At 51.8% G+C, this 16,307-nt stretch overlaps 9 protein-coding genes across 9 annotated transcripts; 5 read left to right on the top strand and 4 right to left on the bottom strand.

Annotated features, from left to right (window-relative positions):
* The first annotated feature begins 3,631 nt into the window (after positions 1 to 3,631).
* Positions 3,632 to 5,122, top strand: ASPVEDRAFT_252109 (2-hydroxyacid dehydrogenase). Its single transcript, XM_040809755.1, has 2 exons — positions 3,632 to 4,907; positions 4,957 to 5,122. The coding sequence occupies exon 1, from the start codon at positions 3,820 to 3,822 to the stop codon at positions 4,891 to 4,893; it is 1,074 nt and encodes a 357-aa protein (XP_040662532.1). The 5' UTR covers positions 3,632 to 3,819; the 3' UTR covers positions 4,894 to 4,907; positions 4,957 to 5,122.
* ASPVEDRAFT_251870 (glutathione S-transferase) lies at positions 4,958 to 6,020 on the bottom strand. Its single transcript, XM_040809751.1, has 3 exons — positions 5,859 to 6,020; positions 5,427 to 5,806; positions 4,958 to 5,371 (listed from the first exon to the last, which is right to left on the bottom strand). Exons 1-3 carry the CDS (start codon positions 5,894 to 5,896, stop codon positions 5,022 to 5,024), a joined length of 768 nt encoding a protein of 255 aa, XP_040662533.1. The 5' UTR covers positions 5,897 to 6,020; the 3' UTR covers positions 4,958 to 5,021.
* A 466-nt stretch (positions 6,021 to 6,486) lies between these two features.
* On the top strand, positions 6,487 to 6,956 carry ASPVEDRAFT_48880 (uncharacterized protein; the record flags this gene model as incomplete). Its single annotated transcript, XM_040814087.1, has 4 exons — positions 6,487 to 6,505; positions 6,560 to 6,595; positions 6,717 to 6,832; positions 6,903 to 6,956. The coding sequence occupies 4 exons, from the start codon at positions 6,487 to 6,489 to the stop codon at positions 6,954 to 6,956; spliced, it is 225 nt and encodes a 74-aa protein (XP_040662534.1).
* Positions 6,957 to 7,434: 478 nt separating this feature from the next.
* ASPVEDRAFT_117449 (SAP18 family protein) lies at positions 7,435 to 8,088 on the bottom strand (the record flags this gene model as incomplete). Its single annotated transcript, XM_040805626.1, has 1 exon — positions 7,435 to 8,088. A coding segment is annotated over one exon (654 nt), but the record flags the coding sequence as incomplete, so codon positions are not given.
* A 353-nt stretch (positions 8,089 to 8,441) lies between these two features.
* ASPVEDRAFT_122409 (mRNA splicing protein PRP18) lies at positions 8,442 to 9,613 on the top strand (the record flags this gene model as incomplete). Its single annotated transcript, XM_040805979.1, has 2 exons — positions 8,442 to 9,367; positions 9,421 to 9,613. 2 exons carry the CDS (start codon positions 8,442 to 8,444, stop codon positions 9,611 to 9,613), a joined length of 1,119 nt encoding a protein of 372 aa, XP_040662536.1.
* A 164-nt stretch (positions 9,614 to 9,777) lies between these two features.
* Positions 9,778 to 11,478, bottom strand: ASPVEDRAFT_48883 (uncharacterized protein; the record flags this gene model as incomplete). Its single annotated transcript, XM_040814088.1, has 2 exons — positions 9,778 to 11,354; positions 11,454 to 11,478. 2 exons carry the CDS (start codon positions 11,476 to 11,478, stop codon positions 9,778 to 9,780), a joined length of 1,602 nt encoding a protein of 533 aa, XP_040662537.1.
* Positions 11,479 to 12,196: 718 nt separating this feature from the next.
* ASPVEDRAFT_182681 (ADP-ribosylation factor family protein) lies at positions 12,197 to 13,518 on the top strand. Its single transcript, XM_040808896.1, has 2 exons — positions 12,197 to 12,483; positions 12,551 to 13,518. Exons 1-2 carry the CDS (start codon positions 12,435 to 12,437, stop codon positions 13,312 to 13,314), a joined length of 813 nt encoding a protein of 270 aa, XP_040662538.1. The 5' UTR covers positions 12,197 to 12,434; the 3' UTR covers positions 13,315 to 13,518.
* Positions 13,519 to 13,698: 180 nt separating this feature from the next.
* ASPVEDRAFT_252364 (uncharacterized protein) lies at positions 13,699 to 14,380 on the top strand. The gene is made up of 2 exons (XM_040809760.1): positions 13,699 to 13,992; positions 14,055 to 14,380. Exons 1-2 carry the CDS (start codon positions 13,876 to 13,878, stop codon positions 14,307 to 14,309), a joined length of 372 nt encoding a protein of 123 aa, XP_040662539.1. The 5' UTR covers positions 13,699 to 13,875; the 3' UTR covers positions 14,310 to 14,380.
* A 71-nt stretch (positions 14,381 to 14,451) lies between these two features.
* On the bottom strand, positions 14,452 to 16,143 carry ASPVEDRAFT_48885 (phosphatidylinositol N-acetylglucosaminyltransferase subunit A/GPI3; the record flags this gene model as incomplete). Its single annotated transcript, XM_040814089.1, has 5 exons — positions 14,452 to 15,454; positions 15,508 to 15,896; positions 15,958 to 15,992; positions 16,042 to 16,073; positions 16,127 to 16,143. The coding sequence occupies 5 exons, from the start codon at positions 16,141 to 16,143 to the stop codon at positions 14,452 to 14,454; spliced, it is 1,476 nt and encodes a 491-aa protein (XP_040662540.1).
* Between the last annotated feature and the right edge of the window lie 164 nt (positions 16,144 to 16,307).

Here is a 16,307-nt window from a genome sequence, read left to right on the forward strand (position 1 = left end):
ATGAACACATTGCAGTGGCAAGAGGCGAGGGGACAAGGTTCACAGTGACGATAAGGTTGTGAATGGGTCAATTGTGAGTCGAAGAAACCCGAGTATGAGTCGATATGGAACAGAGCCTCGAGGGGCAGGTGGCAGGAGTATAAGAGGACAGGAGTGAACCTCAGTCGTTGCTTACAGGAGGCTTGTAATGTGGGAATGCATGGGGCTTAATAGGACGAGCAGAGGGCGAGGTTGCCATGCGCCGGTGGAGCCTCGAGCCTGGAGACTGAGATGGAGATGCGATGTGCGCTAGGGAAGATGGAGCCAGCGATAATCCTTCAGCATCGCATCGGCCGCTTGGACGGAGAAGGCAAGTCTGGCTATACGAATGAGACCCGACTAATAACAATTTAAAATCCCCGAAGGAGCGTTGCGGTGGGCCGTTACCGCTCTTTGCATGCGTTGCCCTCGTACACTGGCACCCTCCTCCGGCTCTCCCTGGAGACGGATATTATCGTGTCTCACAATAATGAATCAATGAATCAATGAGTCAATGAATCAATAATGAAGCACTGCAATCTAGGGGTATTATCCGTGAATATTGGATTATTGAAGCAAACCGCGGTGTTTTACCGAGGGAAATGAGCGGGCGGTGGTTGGTTGCTGCCCGGTGGCTGCGGGCGGGATTTGCTCCCTAATTACTCGATCCATGATGCCTCGACGAGCAACCACCTTGTCCAGGCCGATCCTTCTCGGCAATTTCCCCTTACCAGACACTTTCTGGTCAGTCGATGCAAGAGCTTGCGACTTGCTGCTCCGAAGAGTTGTCGACTCAATTGCCCGCATGTCGGCCAATCTGAAAGCCTGAATTAGAACTACAACTGCACGATCAAGCCGTTCATGCAGGGATATCCCCATCCATCATCATGACAACATCCCTGCCCTCCAGACCGCCTTTTGCTGGGAGCTGTTCCCATGGATCTTCAGTTACAAGCAGCTGGGCGCTGTCGTATTGAATATCATCATGCCCACCCACCCGTATGTCGACCCATCCGTCACGGCTCGGCCGGTGGCAACTAATGGTTCACTACTGCTCAGAGGCAACGAACATGATGACTTTCCCCTTCAGGCAATCTCCATGTTCTCCAGCAAGTCCACTTCTCGCACGAAAGCGGTGGACTCCAGCCCAAGAACTTAGCGTCAGAACAATCGCGGCGCTCCTGATTGGCAACACGAGTGCCGTTCGGATCCCCACCTGCACTTTTCTCTCCCCAGTGCTACACGCGACCACGGCCCACCGTACAGTCCCGTTCTGGCTCCCCTCCACGACGGAAGCGTTCAGTTCACCAGCTGCCCTTCCAACGGCGTAGCACCAGCCTGCAGATCACGAGCACCAGGCGCAACCCCGAGACAGCAACAAACCGGAGGGTTGCAGAGGCCATGGTGGTCAGCAACGGCACATCCCTTGCCAGAGCGTCTGGCGGTGACTCGTAGACTCCTGCCGGCGCGTCTGAGGTAAAAGTTCCCCGTGAGCCTTCGGGGTTGGCCCACCAATCACCGCTGAGCACGGCCCTTTCCAGCACGACGGGACCCGATCAGTGTTGCCTCCGGATTGGCCGTTCGAACGCCTTATCGCTGGGCGCTGATTTGCCGGCCGCATGTGGCTCGCCTGCACGGACAAATGCCGAAGCTTTCTCGCTGCTGGTTATGTAACGGAGTCACCGGCGGGGCCCAAACAGGCAAAGCCCCGAGGGGCAACGGCCTGTGGAAGCACTGGCGAACATTCTAGCGACCTATCATCAAAACGTCGCCCCTCCCGAACTTCGACCGAGACATCTTATCAAACTTTGTTATCAACTCGATTCTCAGGTCTTGAGCCGAGGCCCAGTCGTGATGGAAACCGGCCCTTCCGACTTCGACTTTCAGTGGCTCCTCCTGAGCCCAGAGGAGATATGTCGTGCAGATGCAGATGTGACGAGACAACTAACTAAAGCCTGGAGAAACCACAACTCCCTAGTCTTCCCCATGTCGCATCGCCGGGTGCCGGGCCGGGTTTGAGTGCTCGTCAAAGCGCAAGGACTTCCCGGTCGCCGACTCCCCCAAATCGTCCAAAACTAATCCGCCTTGTTCTTAGCTCCTAACTGAGCGTGAAGAATTTCTGTTCAGGATGTGATGAATAACCCGGCCAATTGAATGGCCAGCCGCTAAAGCGGCTAATCAAAGTGGCGTTTTCCCGCATCGTCTAGCCGCCCAGACCCAGTTTCGGATTAATGTCACGATTTCGAGTCAAGGCAAGACTCAAGACCGCTAAAGTTGCATCGGTCGAATCGTTTTACTTGAGGCGCACCAACCATCACATGAGAGCCCGCCTCGCTATTTTCCTTTCTGAAACAACAAGGTGTCCTTTGATAATAGAGTAGACTCCGGATGTCCGTCCGTCTACATTCGAGTCTCGCCTCTGGGTCTAGTGTCTCCAGTCTCGTACATGTAGCTCCGCGGCCAAACAGCCTGCCAAGAAAAGTATGGTACGGGGATATGCAAACCAGGCAGCCGTACCAGACTCTCTCTCAACGACTCCGTACTTCTGTTCGCCCATATTATTGGCAAATTGCTGTCTCTTGTCCATGGTCCATGCCAGGGGGTATTGATGCGCCACATCATCAGTTTTCACCTTAATCCAGGAAACAGACATGATATGTGATGCGTGCGTGCATATCAAGGAGGACAGCAACCTTACCGCTTGGATTCAGACCATCGCAGCCGAGAAAACACAACATTCTTGTAGAGATGGGGGGTTGCCAACACTCGTCACTCCCACATGCGGTATCTTTATCCGCCGTGTCGATCGCTGGAATATGTTATGCTTGCCCCTTCATACTCACTCCAAGCGATTGGTCGGACTCGTTCACCGACAACGACGGCCGGCTCTCGACGATATCTCTTACAGCAACTGGGTAAGTGCCCAGGCCTGGGAAAAGATAATCAATTCCGACCGGCAGTTCTAGTCGCCGACCCTGCGGTGAGCGTGGCCAAGTTGACTGCCCGTGATGTCGTCAGCTGGTTTAATGCGAAGGGCCTACATTAAGTAGCCAGGTGGTTTCCCCGGTATGGTTGTATACTCAGTGATATATGCTCAGCCGTTGTATACTCGGCCGTGGCCTCCCGTGCCGTGAAGAACCCGCTGCGGGGCATACGGCAAACCGTCTTCAACGCTCATATTCAGATACTCAACAATAATATACTGTGCTGGTAGTCTAATCTAGTTTCCGAAATGTTGTGGCGCGTCGCTTTATCTGTCTACTCTACTCCGTATCTTACGTTTTTGTCGGTCAATATATATTTTCAGATAAGCGTGCATGGGAGTATCTTCAAAGTGCTAAGATTAGAGGAGCGCCCCACTCTCCTGCGGTCCCCAGATATTTCGTTGTGTCAGATGAGATCTCAGATCTTTAAATTTTCATGATCTTTGCGTTTGCATCGATTGAGATAATATGCAGTCAGGTGTTTTAGCTCGGTATGAGCAATATGTCGATAGTATACCAGAGATATACCGAGAATAACAACTGATATACGTACTGCTACTATCAGAATGATTAAACAAGTTATATATAACCTGCAGACCACTGCTGGAAAGAGGGAAAAGATCATGCTACACCATCTCAAGTATACGACGTCATGAACCAAGGGCCCTTGGCAAACAACAGCCCATTACCACCTACCCCTCATATCTCATAAATCATAATCTCCTCAATATGCCACAAATTCCCAGGAGTAAATTGCGAGTTTAACAATAGCAGAAAATCTTCACATCCCTGTAAAACCAGCTAAACAACCACCAAAATGACCGAACCGCTTAAACTCGCCGTCTTCAGCACAAAATCCTACGACAAAACCTACCTCGACACCGTCCTCACAACCCACCACCAATCCCTCTGCACAATAACCTACCACTCCTTCCCATTGAGCCTCGAAACCGTCGCCCTCGCCGCAAACCACACCGCAGTCTGCGCCTTCGTAAACGACACCTTGGACGCCCCTGTCCTCCGCGCCCTCCACGCCTCAGGAACCCGCGTAATCCTCCTCCGCTGCGCCGGCTTCAACAACATCGACCTCCCAACCGCCGAAGAACTCGGCCTATTCGTCGCCAACGTCCCCTCCTACTCCCCCGAAGCCGTGGCCGAGTTCGCAGTCGCGCTGCTGCAGACACTCAACCGGAACATCCACCGCGCGTACAACCGCGTGCGCGAGGGCAATTTCAACCTGGAGGGGTTTCTGGGAGTGACGTTGCGCGGGAAGACGGTTGGTGTTGTGGGCGTGGGGCGGATCGGGCTTGCCTTTGCGAAAATCGTCAGCTTCGGGTTTGGGTGTAGGCTTCTTGCGTCGGATCCGAAGCCCGGGCTGAGCGCGGAGGAGTTTCGGAGGGACTATGGAGGGGAGTTTGTATCGCTGGGGGAACTGTTTGAGCAGAGTGATGTTGTGAGTTTGCATTGTCCGTTGACGGCTGGGACGAGGCATATCATCAATGCGGGGAATCTGGAGCGCATGAAGAAGGGCGCGTTGTTGGTGAATACGTCGCGCGGTTCGTTGGTTGATACCAGGGCTGCGATTGAGGCGCTCAAGAGTGGCAGGTTGGCGGGGCTTGCGCTGGACGTGTATGAAGAGGAAGGGGCGTATTTCTATAACGACCATTCGCAGGAGATTATCCATGATGATACGCTGATGCGGTTGATGACATTTCCGAATGTGCTTGTTTGTGGCCATCAGGCGTTCTTTACACGCGAGGCGCTGACGGAGATCGCGGGGACGACGTTGGCGAATTTGGAGGATTGGGCGACGGGGAGGCATTGCGAGAATTCGCTGGTGAGGGAGGGCCATTTGGTTGTTCCTGAGGGAAAGGAGCCTGTGAGGATTTAGCGCAGGAAACAAAGGTATTTAGTACGATGTTATGTAGAACTTGAAGCCGACTTATATTAATAGCATTTGGTATCCTGATATATACATTCAGTAATATTATTAACGTGACAACAAAACATACTCGAAAATCACAGAGAGGCCTCAAATTTTCCGTCCACTTCTTGGATCTTCGCAACCGCACGCTTGTATCCTTCCTGGTCCTCAAGAGCTTCCACGTACTTCCCCAGATGCGGGTACTTGTCCTTCAATGGCATTCTCGTGTTGGCAGCAATCAAGGGGAAGCTCAGCATGATATCAGCAGCAGTGACCTTGGTACCGCAGAAGAAAGGACCACCACCCGGAGCAGTCTTGAGCTGGTCCTCAAGGAAGTCAAAGGTACGGTCGAGGTTGGGATCGACGAACTGTTGTTCAACCTGACCGGCCACAATTCGGGGAATGGGCCTCAGGAAGAACGGGAGACCGGGAGGTGCTTTCATGGCTGGTGGGATCGTTAGTAACAATAAAAGGAAAGCATTGGCTGATGATAAACTCACTGTCTGTCACCAACTTGAAGACCAGGAATGGCATCAAACTACCCTCAGAGAAATGCATATAGTATCGGTAGCGCAGCCACTCTTCAGTCTCCCCGCCGATCTGGCCCTCCTTGCCCTCGACATAGCGAGTCGGAATGAGCTTGTCTCCGCCAAAGTGGTCGCAAAGATATTCAGTGATCATTCCCGATTCTGCAATGACAATTGGCTTGGAGGAGTTCGGGCCCTGGACAGAGATAACAGGGGATTTGCCTAGCGGGTGGATCTCCTTTAGCTCCTTGGGCGCCAGCATGTCCTTGCCGCGCTTGAAGGTCTTGACTTCATAGGGCACGTTGAGCTCCTCTAGGAGCCATAGGATGCGCTGGGAGCGCGACTTTTCAAGCCTGGTAACATGTTAGGCATATTGTTCTCCTGACTGCCGGAGGGGTTGAATACCAGTAAAGAGTGACCTTGGTGCCAGATGTGGAAGCCATTATGATCGGATATTTGGATGATGAAAAGGGAATAACTTGGTATAGGACCCGGGGGTTCTTTATATCCTGTGATGCTTGCCAATCGGGCTGGTCTCGAACCACTAATTTTGGTCCTCGGCAACCCTTGTGAACGACTGCGTCATTGGGGCCTCATTCCTCCCACCTCAACGCTGCTTGTTGGGAAGCGCTACTCAGCGTATTCCAAATAGCAAAATCACGATATAATTTAGATGATTCGGTTAAATAAGCTTATGACACGCCCATCGGTCGGATTTCATCGACTGCGGAGGATCTCCGCCCCAATCCAATGAAGCCGGCGCGAGTACAATCCCTCCGACGCCCGCGTTTCTTCACAGTCAATGTAAATGATATTACTACCTGTAAGCAAATAGCTAAAGTCAAAATAGTGTCACGTAGCACTCTCGTATTCATCGCCAGGTTCTCCCCGATTCAGACGAGTTGACCGAGAATGTATACACGCTGACTCAGCAATCGGCCAAAATCATGTGACCTCCAACTTCGTCCCATCGTCACCATTGAGCCCATTGCATTATCTCGATTAGCAAACCGCCTCGAGTCCCACCGCAACCATGGCCGGTCCTAGCAAGTGTAAGTATATCAATTCAATGACTGTGTCCAGTCGCTAATCAGTCCTTCTCACAGCTTTGATCCTCGACCCGGCCCTGCAGAAATACTACGGTACGCTTTTCGATCCCCGGTTCACCCGCATACAAACCTACGGCCCCCGATGCCATGCCAGAGATAGAAAGGGTGGCAATTTGTAGATGGAGTATTCGCTAACGAGCTTTCTCCTGGATAGAGATCTCCACGAACCGCTACAAGTACTTCCGCTGGACGCCCCGCACCGCATGGCACTCGCTGCTGTACATGGTCCTGATCCCGGCCTCCCTGGGCTATGTCGCTTATAAGACTGATGTGCGTTTATAACCCCCTTTGCGTGCTCGAACTGTTGAAACTGGAGTGGCTGTGCTGATGCGTCTGACAGGGCAAATACGATCTCCGTGGGAAGAAACGGGGAGATACCATTGCCGAATGGTAAATGAGTTGAGTCGGATGTGATTTTTAAGGTCTTGATAGTCCAGGCGGCTGTTGGTTTCGCTGGACATTGTAACTATTACTAGAATATACCGCATCAAGTCCGTTCGGTTTTATGTTTGTGCTGTTATGCTACAGTGCGTAGGGGTGTACTTCTTTCTTTATATCTGACGTAGAAACGCATTTGACCGAACTAGAATCGTTTCCTTTAACCAGGGTATTCCCCTCAATATCAAACTCCATAGTACTATTATACAAATCTCTCACGGGAACCTCCAAAGCAGAAAAACAAGAGTATCATGAAACTAATACGGCGCCCATCCACCGCCACCTCTTCTCCTCGGTCCACCTTCAAACCCCCGTCCATGATCCGGAATACGCTCACCACGTCTCCAATCACCCGAAGGAATACCACGATCGCCACCGCCTCTTCCCCCTCTTCCTCCTCGCCCACCACCGCCAAACCCGCTGTCACGGAACGCTCTCATCCCACCTCCAACATTGGGGCCTCTCCCACCGCTAATCGGAGGCGCAACCGAGCCATCCTCGAGGGGCGGCAAGATAGCGCAATCAACGTAATCCCCAATCACGAAGCGCGCCTCCTGCAGCGTCTTGTCCGCGTCGTTCCCCTGTAGGCGGAACGGTCCTGGCCGCGCACCACCCGCGCCGTTCCGCGATGATTCTTCATCGTTACTGTCGCGGTAGGGACTATCCCTCGGCCCAATTATTACGCTGCCTAGATCCTTGCTCAGGTATCTGCCCTGAGCGCCGGGGCCCATCATTGCTGCGCCCTTGGTGTCTGGGTAGATCAGTCGGAAGCATAATCTTGTTCCGATGGGGGGATCAGGGAGCATCGATGGTAACGCCGAGGTGAGAAGTTGCGAAAGCTCGCGCAGCGTGCACGATTGCCAGGTGTAGATCTGGAGGTGAGCTGGGAGGGCAGGTGGCGGGGGAGGAGAGCGCGAGCGGATGGCGTTGGGCCCGCTTACAGGCCTGCCGAATGAAGACGGTGAGGGTTGTGAAACTGTAAAGTCGGATAGATTGTGGTAGGCATTTGAGCGGTAGAAGAGTTTCAGGTGGAATGGTGTTGTTGTTTGTCGGTCGATCTTGGGTCTGGGTGCGTCGCGGGCGGCCATTGTGCCTGGAGCTTTTGGAGTTGGTCTTTCTCAGGACGTACTCTGTAGTCGGGTGTAAAGTAGGATTGCTATGGCAGATAGTACGCGATTAAGCTCATTGGTCGTGGATATGGCGAATGCGGAAGCAGAGAGGTGTTGTTGAAGTGTGAAGTGGTTGAAGTTGAAAAGGCCGATCACGAGAGCTCTGCTTGTCTCGGCCGCCGGAAACAATTCCACCAGCTTGCTTCCTCCGCCTTTGGACTTGCACTTGGGTTTCCACGACAATCGTATCATACATCTACTACCTTCAATCCATGCACTAAGAATATCCATTTTATGCTTTCAGTTTGCGCACATTTTTCGAAACCATCACCATGGATTTCGCCTCGTTAATGTCAAAAGAAATCTCAAAGGCGAAAGGCTCAACCACACCAAGTTCAGGCTCAGAGCAGAACGGATCCTCGAAACCCCCACAGAAGAAATATGCCCGTCGCGCAGATGAAGAAGCAGCCCGAGTCGCAGCCTACAAAGAAGAGCAGGCACGGATAGAAAAAGAGCGCGAAGAGCGCATGATGCATAAGCGCAAGCTGGACGAAGAAGAAGCGGAACGACGACACGAGCGAGAGGAGAAAAAACAACGGCTTGCAGAGGAATCACGAAAAAAGAGGGAGGAGGAAGAAGCGGCGAAGGAGCGAGAACGACGCAAGCGAATTGGGCTGCCTGAGCTGCCTCCAACACCTAGTGAGAAGGACGAGACGCCGGATAGAGAGGGAGAAGGCGAGACGGAAGACATAGGTGATGAGGAGCTAACGGAGAAACTCAGAGAGCTGGGTGAGCCGTCTCTCCTCTTCGGAGAGACTCACCGTGGTCGTTTACGACGGTACCGGAAGCTACTTGAGCACTCTCGCGAAGTCCAGAAGATGTTTGACGGGCCGATCCCGACGACGCTGGAGCCGGTCCCTGAGGTAGAAATGAAGATCCCGGAAGCTGTGCCCAAGGATCCCGAAGGCCGCCAATTCCTGGTCCGCCAATTGGCTTCATATTTCAACATGGTGTTGTTTGAGTGGGAGCTCGCGCTGGCAAAGCGAGACGTGACGGTGAAGCAGAGTTTACAGGGACGGCAGGCGTACAATGCAATGGTACAATCGCGAGAGAACATGACGCCTCTCTTTCGCAAGTTCGAGAAGTCGGATATTGATGATAACGTACTCGAGCACATTGTGGAAATCATACACAAGGCCCAACAAAGGAGATATGTCGATGCTAACGATGCCTACCTCCGCCTAAGTATTGGCAAAGCGTGCGTCAGCCCGGTCCTTGATTTGAGATTTAACATGACTGACAATGCAATAGAGCATGGCCCATTGGTGTTACCATGGTTGGTATCCACGAGCGTTCAGCGCGCGAGAAGCTGCATCAGGGAGACAAGCAAGCGCATATCCTCAGTGACGAAAGCACACGCAAGTACCTCCAAAGTATTAAGCGATGCCTCAGCTTTGCGCAAACGCGCTGGCCCCCGGACGATCAGCTGCAGATTATGGGTTAGGCGAGCACTTAAACACGATTCAATGAAACAAAACTCTGCTTTCTTGAGCAACCGTATATACAAATCATTATGAGCCTATCAAGCACATGGCCTGGCTCTTCCCAAAATGCGAATGCAAACTATACACAATGAAGTAAACTCTAACATGTATCTATACAGCATGGCTATACCTTAGGCCAGTTCAAAACCCCCATTATCCAGGGCCATATTCCTTTGGGCTCGTCTTTGAGTACTCCATTTGCGTGTACAACCGCACGATCGTCTTGATCCCCGCGAAATTGGCCACCATTAGGGTAGACATCGTGGCCGTCGATCCCACGCATTACACCGATGCGTAATTCCTGCTTCGAAGCGGCGCTTGAACCATTTTTGGCTGTGTCATTTCCAGTGGTAATCCTGATCAGCTTCCCGGCAGCTTGGACGCAACTTCCATATGCAAAACGAATCAGCGAATCTCCCGTTAAGCTGCCGACGATAAAGACATCTTTCGCAACCTCGACGTTCTCGATGGCTTTACCTCGCAGCGTCTGTCCAGATATTGTGGTGTTTGCCTCATCTTTGTGCTCAGAGCCGATTACCTCACGCAAAAGGCTCTGGTCTAGATAGCCAAGACTGCCTCGTCGACCAGTAGCATATACCATCCCACGTACATGTCGCGATAGAGTAGTTCCGTCAGGACAGCGAAAGGTCACGATGGCCATTTCGTCTTGAGTTTGTACATCGATTATCTCCGTATTTGGAAACCCTTCATAGATCTCGGCCCAGGCTCGGCTCTCGAGAAAATGTGAGGAGTTGGTTCGCAGCGGTTTGACACGCTTGGGGGGGTTCGGCTGCGCAGCTATAGCGGCTCGTCGCATTAGCCGATATACACCAGCATACTCAGGGTATGCATGTTGATGGCAACCACGCAATGGCGACGGCCGGTTCTCGGGGTCCCATTTGAAGACGTGGATGATTTTCTGGTTTCCTGGCGCGGAGATAATTACATCTGCGGCCGAAAATCCAGAGCCGATTACAAGCAGCGGCGTCTCCGGCACGGGCTGCAGTAATGTCAAGGGTCTAATAAGTGGTCGAGGCTGTAGGACTTCGGAAAAGATACCGCTGGCCAGGACCAAATGTCTGCATTGGATATTGTGCGAGCTGAGGTAAAACCCGCCCTCGTTCCGCATGATACCCCATACGTTTTCGTTCGAGCAAAAGGCGTCATCGATACCAACGGCTGCGGGATACGCTCGGAAATAATCTGCCGTATCTTGCCTGCTCGGCCTGGTGTATGCGGGGAGGTCTTTCCCCGTAGTTTTGCGATAATGGTCGGCGAAGGAATACCCGGGTAAGGAAAGCATAGACGCATAACTCAGCGTTTGAATTTCCCAGCTCGCGGGCATCCGATTCTCGGTCCACTGGCCACCGGGTCGCGGCGCATTACCGAGAACTTTATGAGGGATAGCCTTTTCGGGCTCATACCGCCATTCCACATTGGTGATACTCTGGAGTTCTTCAACGTCGACGCTTGGACGGACAAGCGTATCCAGTAGCACGTTTACCGGAAGAGCTTGGGTGGAATACGAGAGGCGGGAAGCGGCGAAATGCTCAGTAAGCGCATCCACGTCGGCCCCTAGAAGAGCCGGGGCACCCTTGAGCTTCGCGTGCAATAACGGGTCGGGATGTGGATGCTGAGGCGAATAATAAGGAAGATGACCGTGCAGAATGTAAGACAGGATCATGGAAGACGGCCCGTTGCCTGGAGTGCGCTTGGGTCAATAAGGGTAGCCATTGGCGAGGAGGGAACAAGCTCTGTGGATTGCCGTCGAACCACGAGCATCCAGCTATGGCGACATACCGATGATAATGGTGTCAGTATCCATGGGAGGCTTATATATGAGTACAACCCCCTGCAGTCCGGGCAGCGCGGGGCATGGGCTACGCTGAAAGGATGTGCAGAGAAGAGCAGTTTCAACGCGAGCAATCGGAAACCAGTACCCTCAAGCTAAGGGAAGGTAACCGGGCAGCCATCGAGAAAGGCTGTTACATTAGGAGGGGTGGTAAACTAAGAACTAGAGAGGAGAGAGGGAAGGGTTGAAGGGTTGGAGTGAAGTGGAAGTGGGAGGGACCAATTCCGTGACTGTCATCGAAGAACGGGGACTGCTGACAAAACAGGGTCCCTGCTCCAGAGCAAGTCTTCATCGGCGCCGTTAACCAGAAAGCGGCGATATCTCGACAGGCAGTCGAGTGAGGCGGACGAGATGGGTCTGGTTGGCGTCCGGACCACGGACCACAGAGTGGGAAGCTTGTTGACTACGATTGGGGGCAGAGCACGGCATCACCTCATCAGCCTCGAATCAGGGTGAGCCGTTGGATGCTTGCTTTTTCAGGCTAAACAGTATACTGCAGCGATCTTGCCGATGGATACGTGCATCGCATGGGCCTCAAAAGGTACCGCCATAATAACATCCGAGTACCAGAAAGTAATCGAAGCATGAAGTCATTTTGTGATTATCAATCCAATTCCGCGTGGGCAGTCTGCGGGGTATGTCCCATTTGGGTAAGTAGGGCTTAGGGTTGTATATTGGTGAACCCTGAGACCTACCTTCCAAATCTGGGTAAGGCTGACGCGGCAGCCTGAGGTGGCTCTATCTCGAGCTTATCCGGAGCTGAGGCAAGCTTGCGATCCGAATTAGATCGACGAAACAGGAAGGGAAATGGCCGTCATATTGCCATGATTATCGTGCTCTATAACCCTTCACTTCTACTATAATCACCACACCGAGGCTGCGCTGTCGAAGCTCCGGAGTGGGCTGCGTGGCTATCCGCTGCATACAAGATGTACCATCTGGCCAAATCACTGTACATGTACGCGACTAGCAAAGAGGGTATGTCGCATTCCAGCCTCGCTTTATATTTACTCAAATATATACTGACATGCCACCCGGACCCTAGAATACTCCGTCCTTCTCCTCGGCCTAGATAACGCCGGCAAGACAACGCTCCTCTCCCAGATCAAAGCCCTCTTTCAGCCCCGAGCAGATGGCACGCCTGCGCCTAATCCCGGCAAGACGGTGCCCACCGTAGGGCAAAATGTCAGCACGATATCGCTGCCGGATATGTACGTGAAGATCTGGGATGTCGGCGGCCAAATATCCATGCGCAACCTGTGGCAGAGCTACTACTCGAGCTGTCACGCGATCATTTTCGTGGTGGATAGCACAGACGTTGGACAAAACCCTGATATTACGCGCCTTCCTTCCTCCTCGGCAGCAACGAATAGCTCCCGGAAACCGTCGACTGCAGGACCTGGGTCGACGGAAGAGGAAACAAACGGTGACGCCGACGGAGACGATGAAAATGACAGCGCAGCTGCCTTCACCGAACAACTTGCCGGCATCAACGCCCCCGGAAGCGACTTTGGTCGGCTTGATGAGTGTCGCCAAGTTCTTGAATCCGTGCTTCGAAATGCCGATGTTGCGGGTGTGCCTATTCTCGTGCTTGCAAATAAACAGGACCGAGAAGACTCGGTCGAGGTTGTTCGGATAAAGGAAGGTTTCGTGAGAAAGGTATTTGAAGGAGAGACAGGCGGTGTTGTGCGCGATAGCCGTGTTTTGCCAATCAGTGCGCTGATGGGTTCCGGGGTACAAGAGGCTGTTGAATGGGTTCAGAGCCGCGTAAAGTGGAATAAGGAGGGACGGCCGCCTGTCATGAGGTGAAATACCTAGCTATGCTGTTGATTTACGCTTTGGTGGCATTCTTTTTTGACTTAAAATACCTTGTTTGGCGCCTGGGGTTGGGTTTTTGCTTGTTTGTCCTGTTACGAAGATACCTAGATCGTTGTCCCTATTCTTCATTTCTTTCAATAATTAAGTATGTATAGTATAACTAATCCTCACCAATACAATATATATGGTCTAGACAAAGACATTCAACATTAAGCTATGCGCATGTCATATTCCGCTTCGAGTAGACCCGCCCATGGGTTGATCTGGTTGTGCCCCAGGACCAGACCCTTCCATTTGACGTCACGCCAACTCGTCGAATAGGCAAAATATCAAAAGTTGAAGTCATTTTATGCACCAATATTCCTATTACTTTGTCAAACAGGTCTACATGATCTGATAATGAGGTCAGCCAGCCATAAGCTTTGACGTCATGCCAGTCGAGACATTAGGGCTATTATAATACTTATAGAAGGATGCCGTTTGAGAGTTTGCCGATTCAGCTAATTATTATAACTCATAAACAAAAGAAAGACATCTGCGCCAGCGTTCATAATGAGCTATCTCGACAACGTCCACGACAATCCTGCAAACGAACAGGGCTTCTTCAAGCCCGGAGTCCAGCCAACCGGTCCAAACCAGCAGCCTCACGGACCATTATCACACGACAAGGTGAATTATTTCATTCTTCCCCATTGCGATATGAGGAGTACACTTAACGCTGACTTCATTAGCATGCCGTCGGCGTGAAAGCCTCCCCCGCGGATTATGCCCGCGAATTCCACGCCGAGACTTACCCACCAGGAACCGCACCAGCAAGCAGCTCCTACCAGCCCTACCCGATTGATCACACTGGCGAACAGGCCATGAATCCTAATGTCTTGAGGAGCCATGGGAAGGAAGGTGTCAGGACTACTGCAGAGTCAACCCTTATGGGTGCTACTTCGAAGGATGTTAACAAACGGGCAGGTCACCCCAGTACTGGGTAGAGTAGCGCTGAGCTGCGTCAAGGCATTTGTTTAGTTCATTTATTCATAGTATTAGCATCAGATTTTACAATAACTTGTATCAAATATAATGGGTATCATCGTGGTTAGGGTCCGTAGGCATAGAAAAGTAGAAAAAGGAAAATTAGGAAGTCAAGCCGAGACGCTCTTTTTCGCCTTTGGTGTTGTTGCCATTTGCTTCATGTAGCTTTTTCGGCCAGCTTCGCGCGATATCAATGTTTGCTCGGGGAAACCACATTTCAAGGAAGGTGTAAAGTAGGAAGTCGATCACGACGCAGAGGCAAAACAGTTTCCCGGCCCAGACCCCACATCCGTAGTACCGTTTCAATCGATCGATGAGACTGAAGTTGCGGACCCTATCGCCGGCTTCCTGAATCTCTCCCGGGTAGTATCCATAGAACTCCTGGGGACTAATATCCCCCGAGATACCCTTGTATACCCGCTCTGTTCGGCGTGCCACATCCGTCCACGAATACATTACTTTCACTTGATCGTGAAACCGCTCGGTCCGAACCTTGTTGGATCGCAATGCGCTTATAGCTTTGCTGGTTGCCAATACTATGTCGTCCTCCTCTGGCTTTGCGAACGTCGTCATGTGCTGGGGCAATACCTCGGGGATGCCACCGACACGGGTGCAAACCACATATAACCCACAACTGGCGGCCTCAACGATAACAGTTCCAAATGCCTCCGTTAGACTTGGATGTAGATATATGTGGCCTCTAACCATAACGTCTCGGACTTCTTCGTGTCGAATAGCACCAATCATTTCGACTTTATCTTGGAGAACGTTCCGTTCCAGCATCTGCTCCAAGTCGATAGCTTTTGGTCCTGAGCCCGCGATAATAAAGCGTACGTTCGGATGTGAAGCAAGGATCCTCGGAATTGCGGCGATCAGAAGATCGGTGCCCTTGTTATAAAATAGACGCGAAATCACAACAATTGTAATTATGTCGTTCGGGCCGATTGGCCTTGGGGGAGGCTGTATTTGTGGCGTCCCACTGATAAGTCGTTCAGTCGCACGAGCAGTGGCGTGTATTGGTCGAAAGTTCTCTGCTACTACAGCATTGGGAATAACCGAAACCATTAATGGGTCCAAAGAGGCTCGCAGAACCGTGTTTTCTTTGCTGAAAGTAACATTAGCACAGTTTCGTTTGCGTCCGGAGTCGCGAATACCAACCAGGTATGGCTGACACAAATGACATGATCAACATCACTGAGTGTAAACTTTAACAACTTGTTGGTCAAAATCGACCCGGCATCCGCGAACCCGAACAACGAATGGTCAGTAAAGGCAGTGCGCAGACCCATTGTCCGCGCATGCAAAATAGCCTCATGGCAGAAGCTGCTCAGGCTCTGATGGCCGTGAACGATTTGGATTTGTTCCCGAATGACGATATTCCGAAAGATGGGAAAGAAGGAGAAGACCGTTGGCATCGTTGTCTCGCGATAGATTACCAGAAACGGCACATGGTAAACTTTGAGGCCATTCGTTAGGTACCGTACGCCCGTACGGCCCTTATAAGCATGGGTTATGATGATAACTTTATGCCCCCGGTCGATAAGTTTCTAGCACACGATGAGTACCGATCACCCCGGGATGCCAAAGGTGGATTGGGTGCATGCTTACGGTTGATAATTGGTAGATGTGACTTTCAACCCCCCCTGTAAAGGTTAGAAAATTACCAAGAAAATTTGGAAAATTGCGACCAACCTGGCTGGGGGAAGAAAAAGTCACTGACCATGCTAGGCGACGATATAGTTAGCATTAGATCTCAGCCAAGCTTCGGAGGACTTACGCAATGTTGTATGGCATATTGGCGGTTCAAACAGCCGAGGTCTTTGCATGGGGCGGTTTCAGCATGTCAGCCAGATGATCTTGTCTCTCGTGACCACTCGCTGTCCATTTTGCACGTAGCGATGCCAGACAGCAAGAATGCTCTGTTGTAAAAGGAGACACGCTTGATGCTCCAGACGATC

Source organism: Aspergillus versicolor (assembly GCF_001890125.1).
Source record: "Aspergillus versicolor CBS 583.65 unplaced genomic scaffold ASPVEscaffold_1, whole genome shotgun sequence".
Taxonomy (NCBI): domain Eukaryota; kingdom Fungi; phylum Ascomycota; class Eurotiomycetes; order Eurotiales; family Aspergillaceae; genus Aspergillus; species Aspergillus versicolor.

Bases quoted from the DNA above. Each gene is read 5' to 3' on its own strand.
- ASPVEDRAFT_182681 (XM_040808896.1), top strand. From the start codon at position 12,435: ATGTACCATCTGGCCAAATCACTGTACATGTACGCGACTAGCAAAGAG. The intron at 12,484-12,550 runs GTATGTCGCATT...CCCGGACCCTAG, and splicing joins GTACGCGACTAGCAAAGAGG to AATACTCCGTCCTTCTCCTC.
- ASPVEDRAFT_251870 (XM_040809751.1), bottom strand. From the start codon at position 5,896: ATGGCTTCCACATCTGGCACCAAGGTCACTCTTTACTG. The intron at 5,807-5,858 runs GTATTCAACCCC...ACATGTTACCAG, and splicing joins ACCAAGGTCACTCTTTACTG to GCTTGAAAAGTCGCGCTCCC. The intron at 5,372-5,426 runs GTGAGTTTATCA...CGATCCCACCAG, and splicing joins CTTCAAGTTGGTGACAGACA to CCATGAAAGCACCTCCCGGT.
- ASPVEDRAFT_252109 (XM_040809755.1), top strand. From the start codon at position 3,820: ATGACCGAACCGCTTAAACTCGCCGTCTTCAGCACAAAATCCTACGAC.
- ASPVEDRAFT_252364 (XM_040809760.1), top strand. From the start codon at position 13,876: ATGAGCTATCTCGACAACGTCCACGACAATCCTGCAAACGAACAGGGC. The intron at 13,993-14,054 runs GTGAATTATTTC...TGACTTCATTAG, and splicing joins GACCATTATCACACGACAAG to CATGCCGTCGGCGTGAAAGC.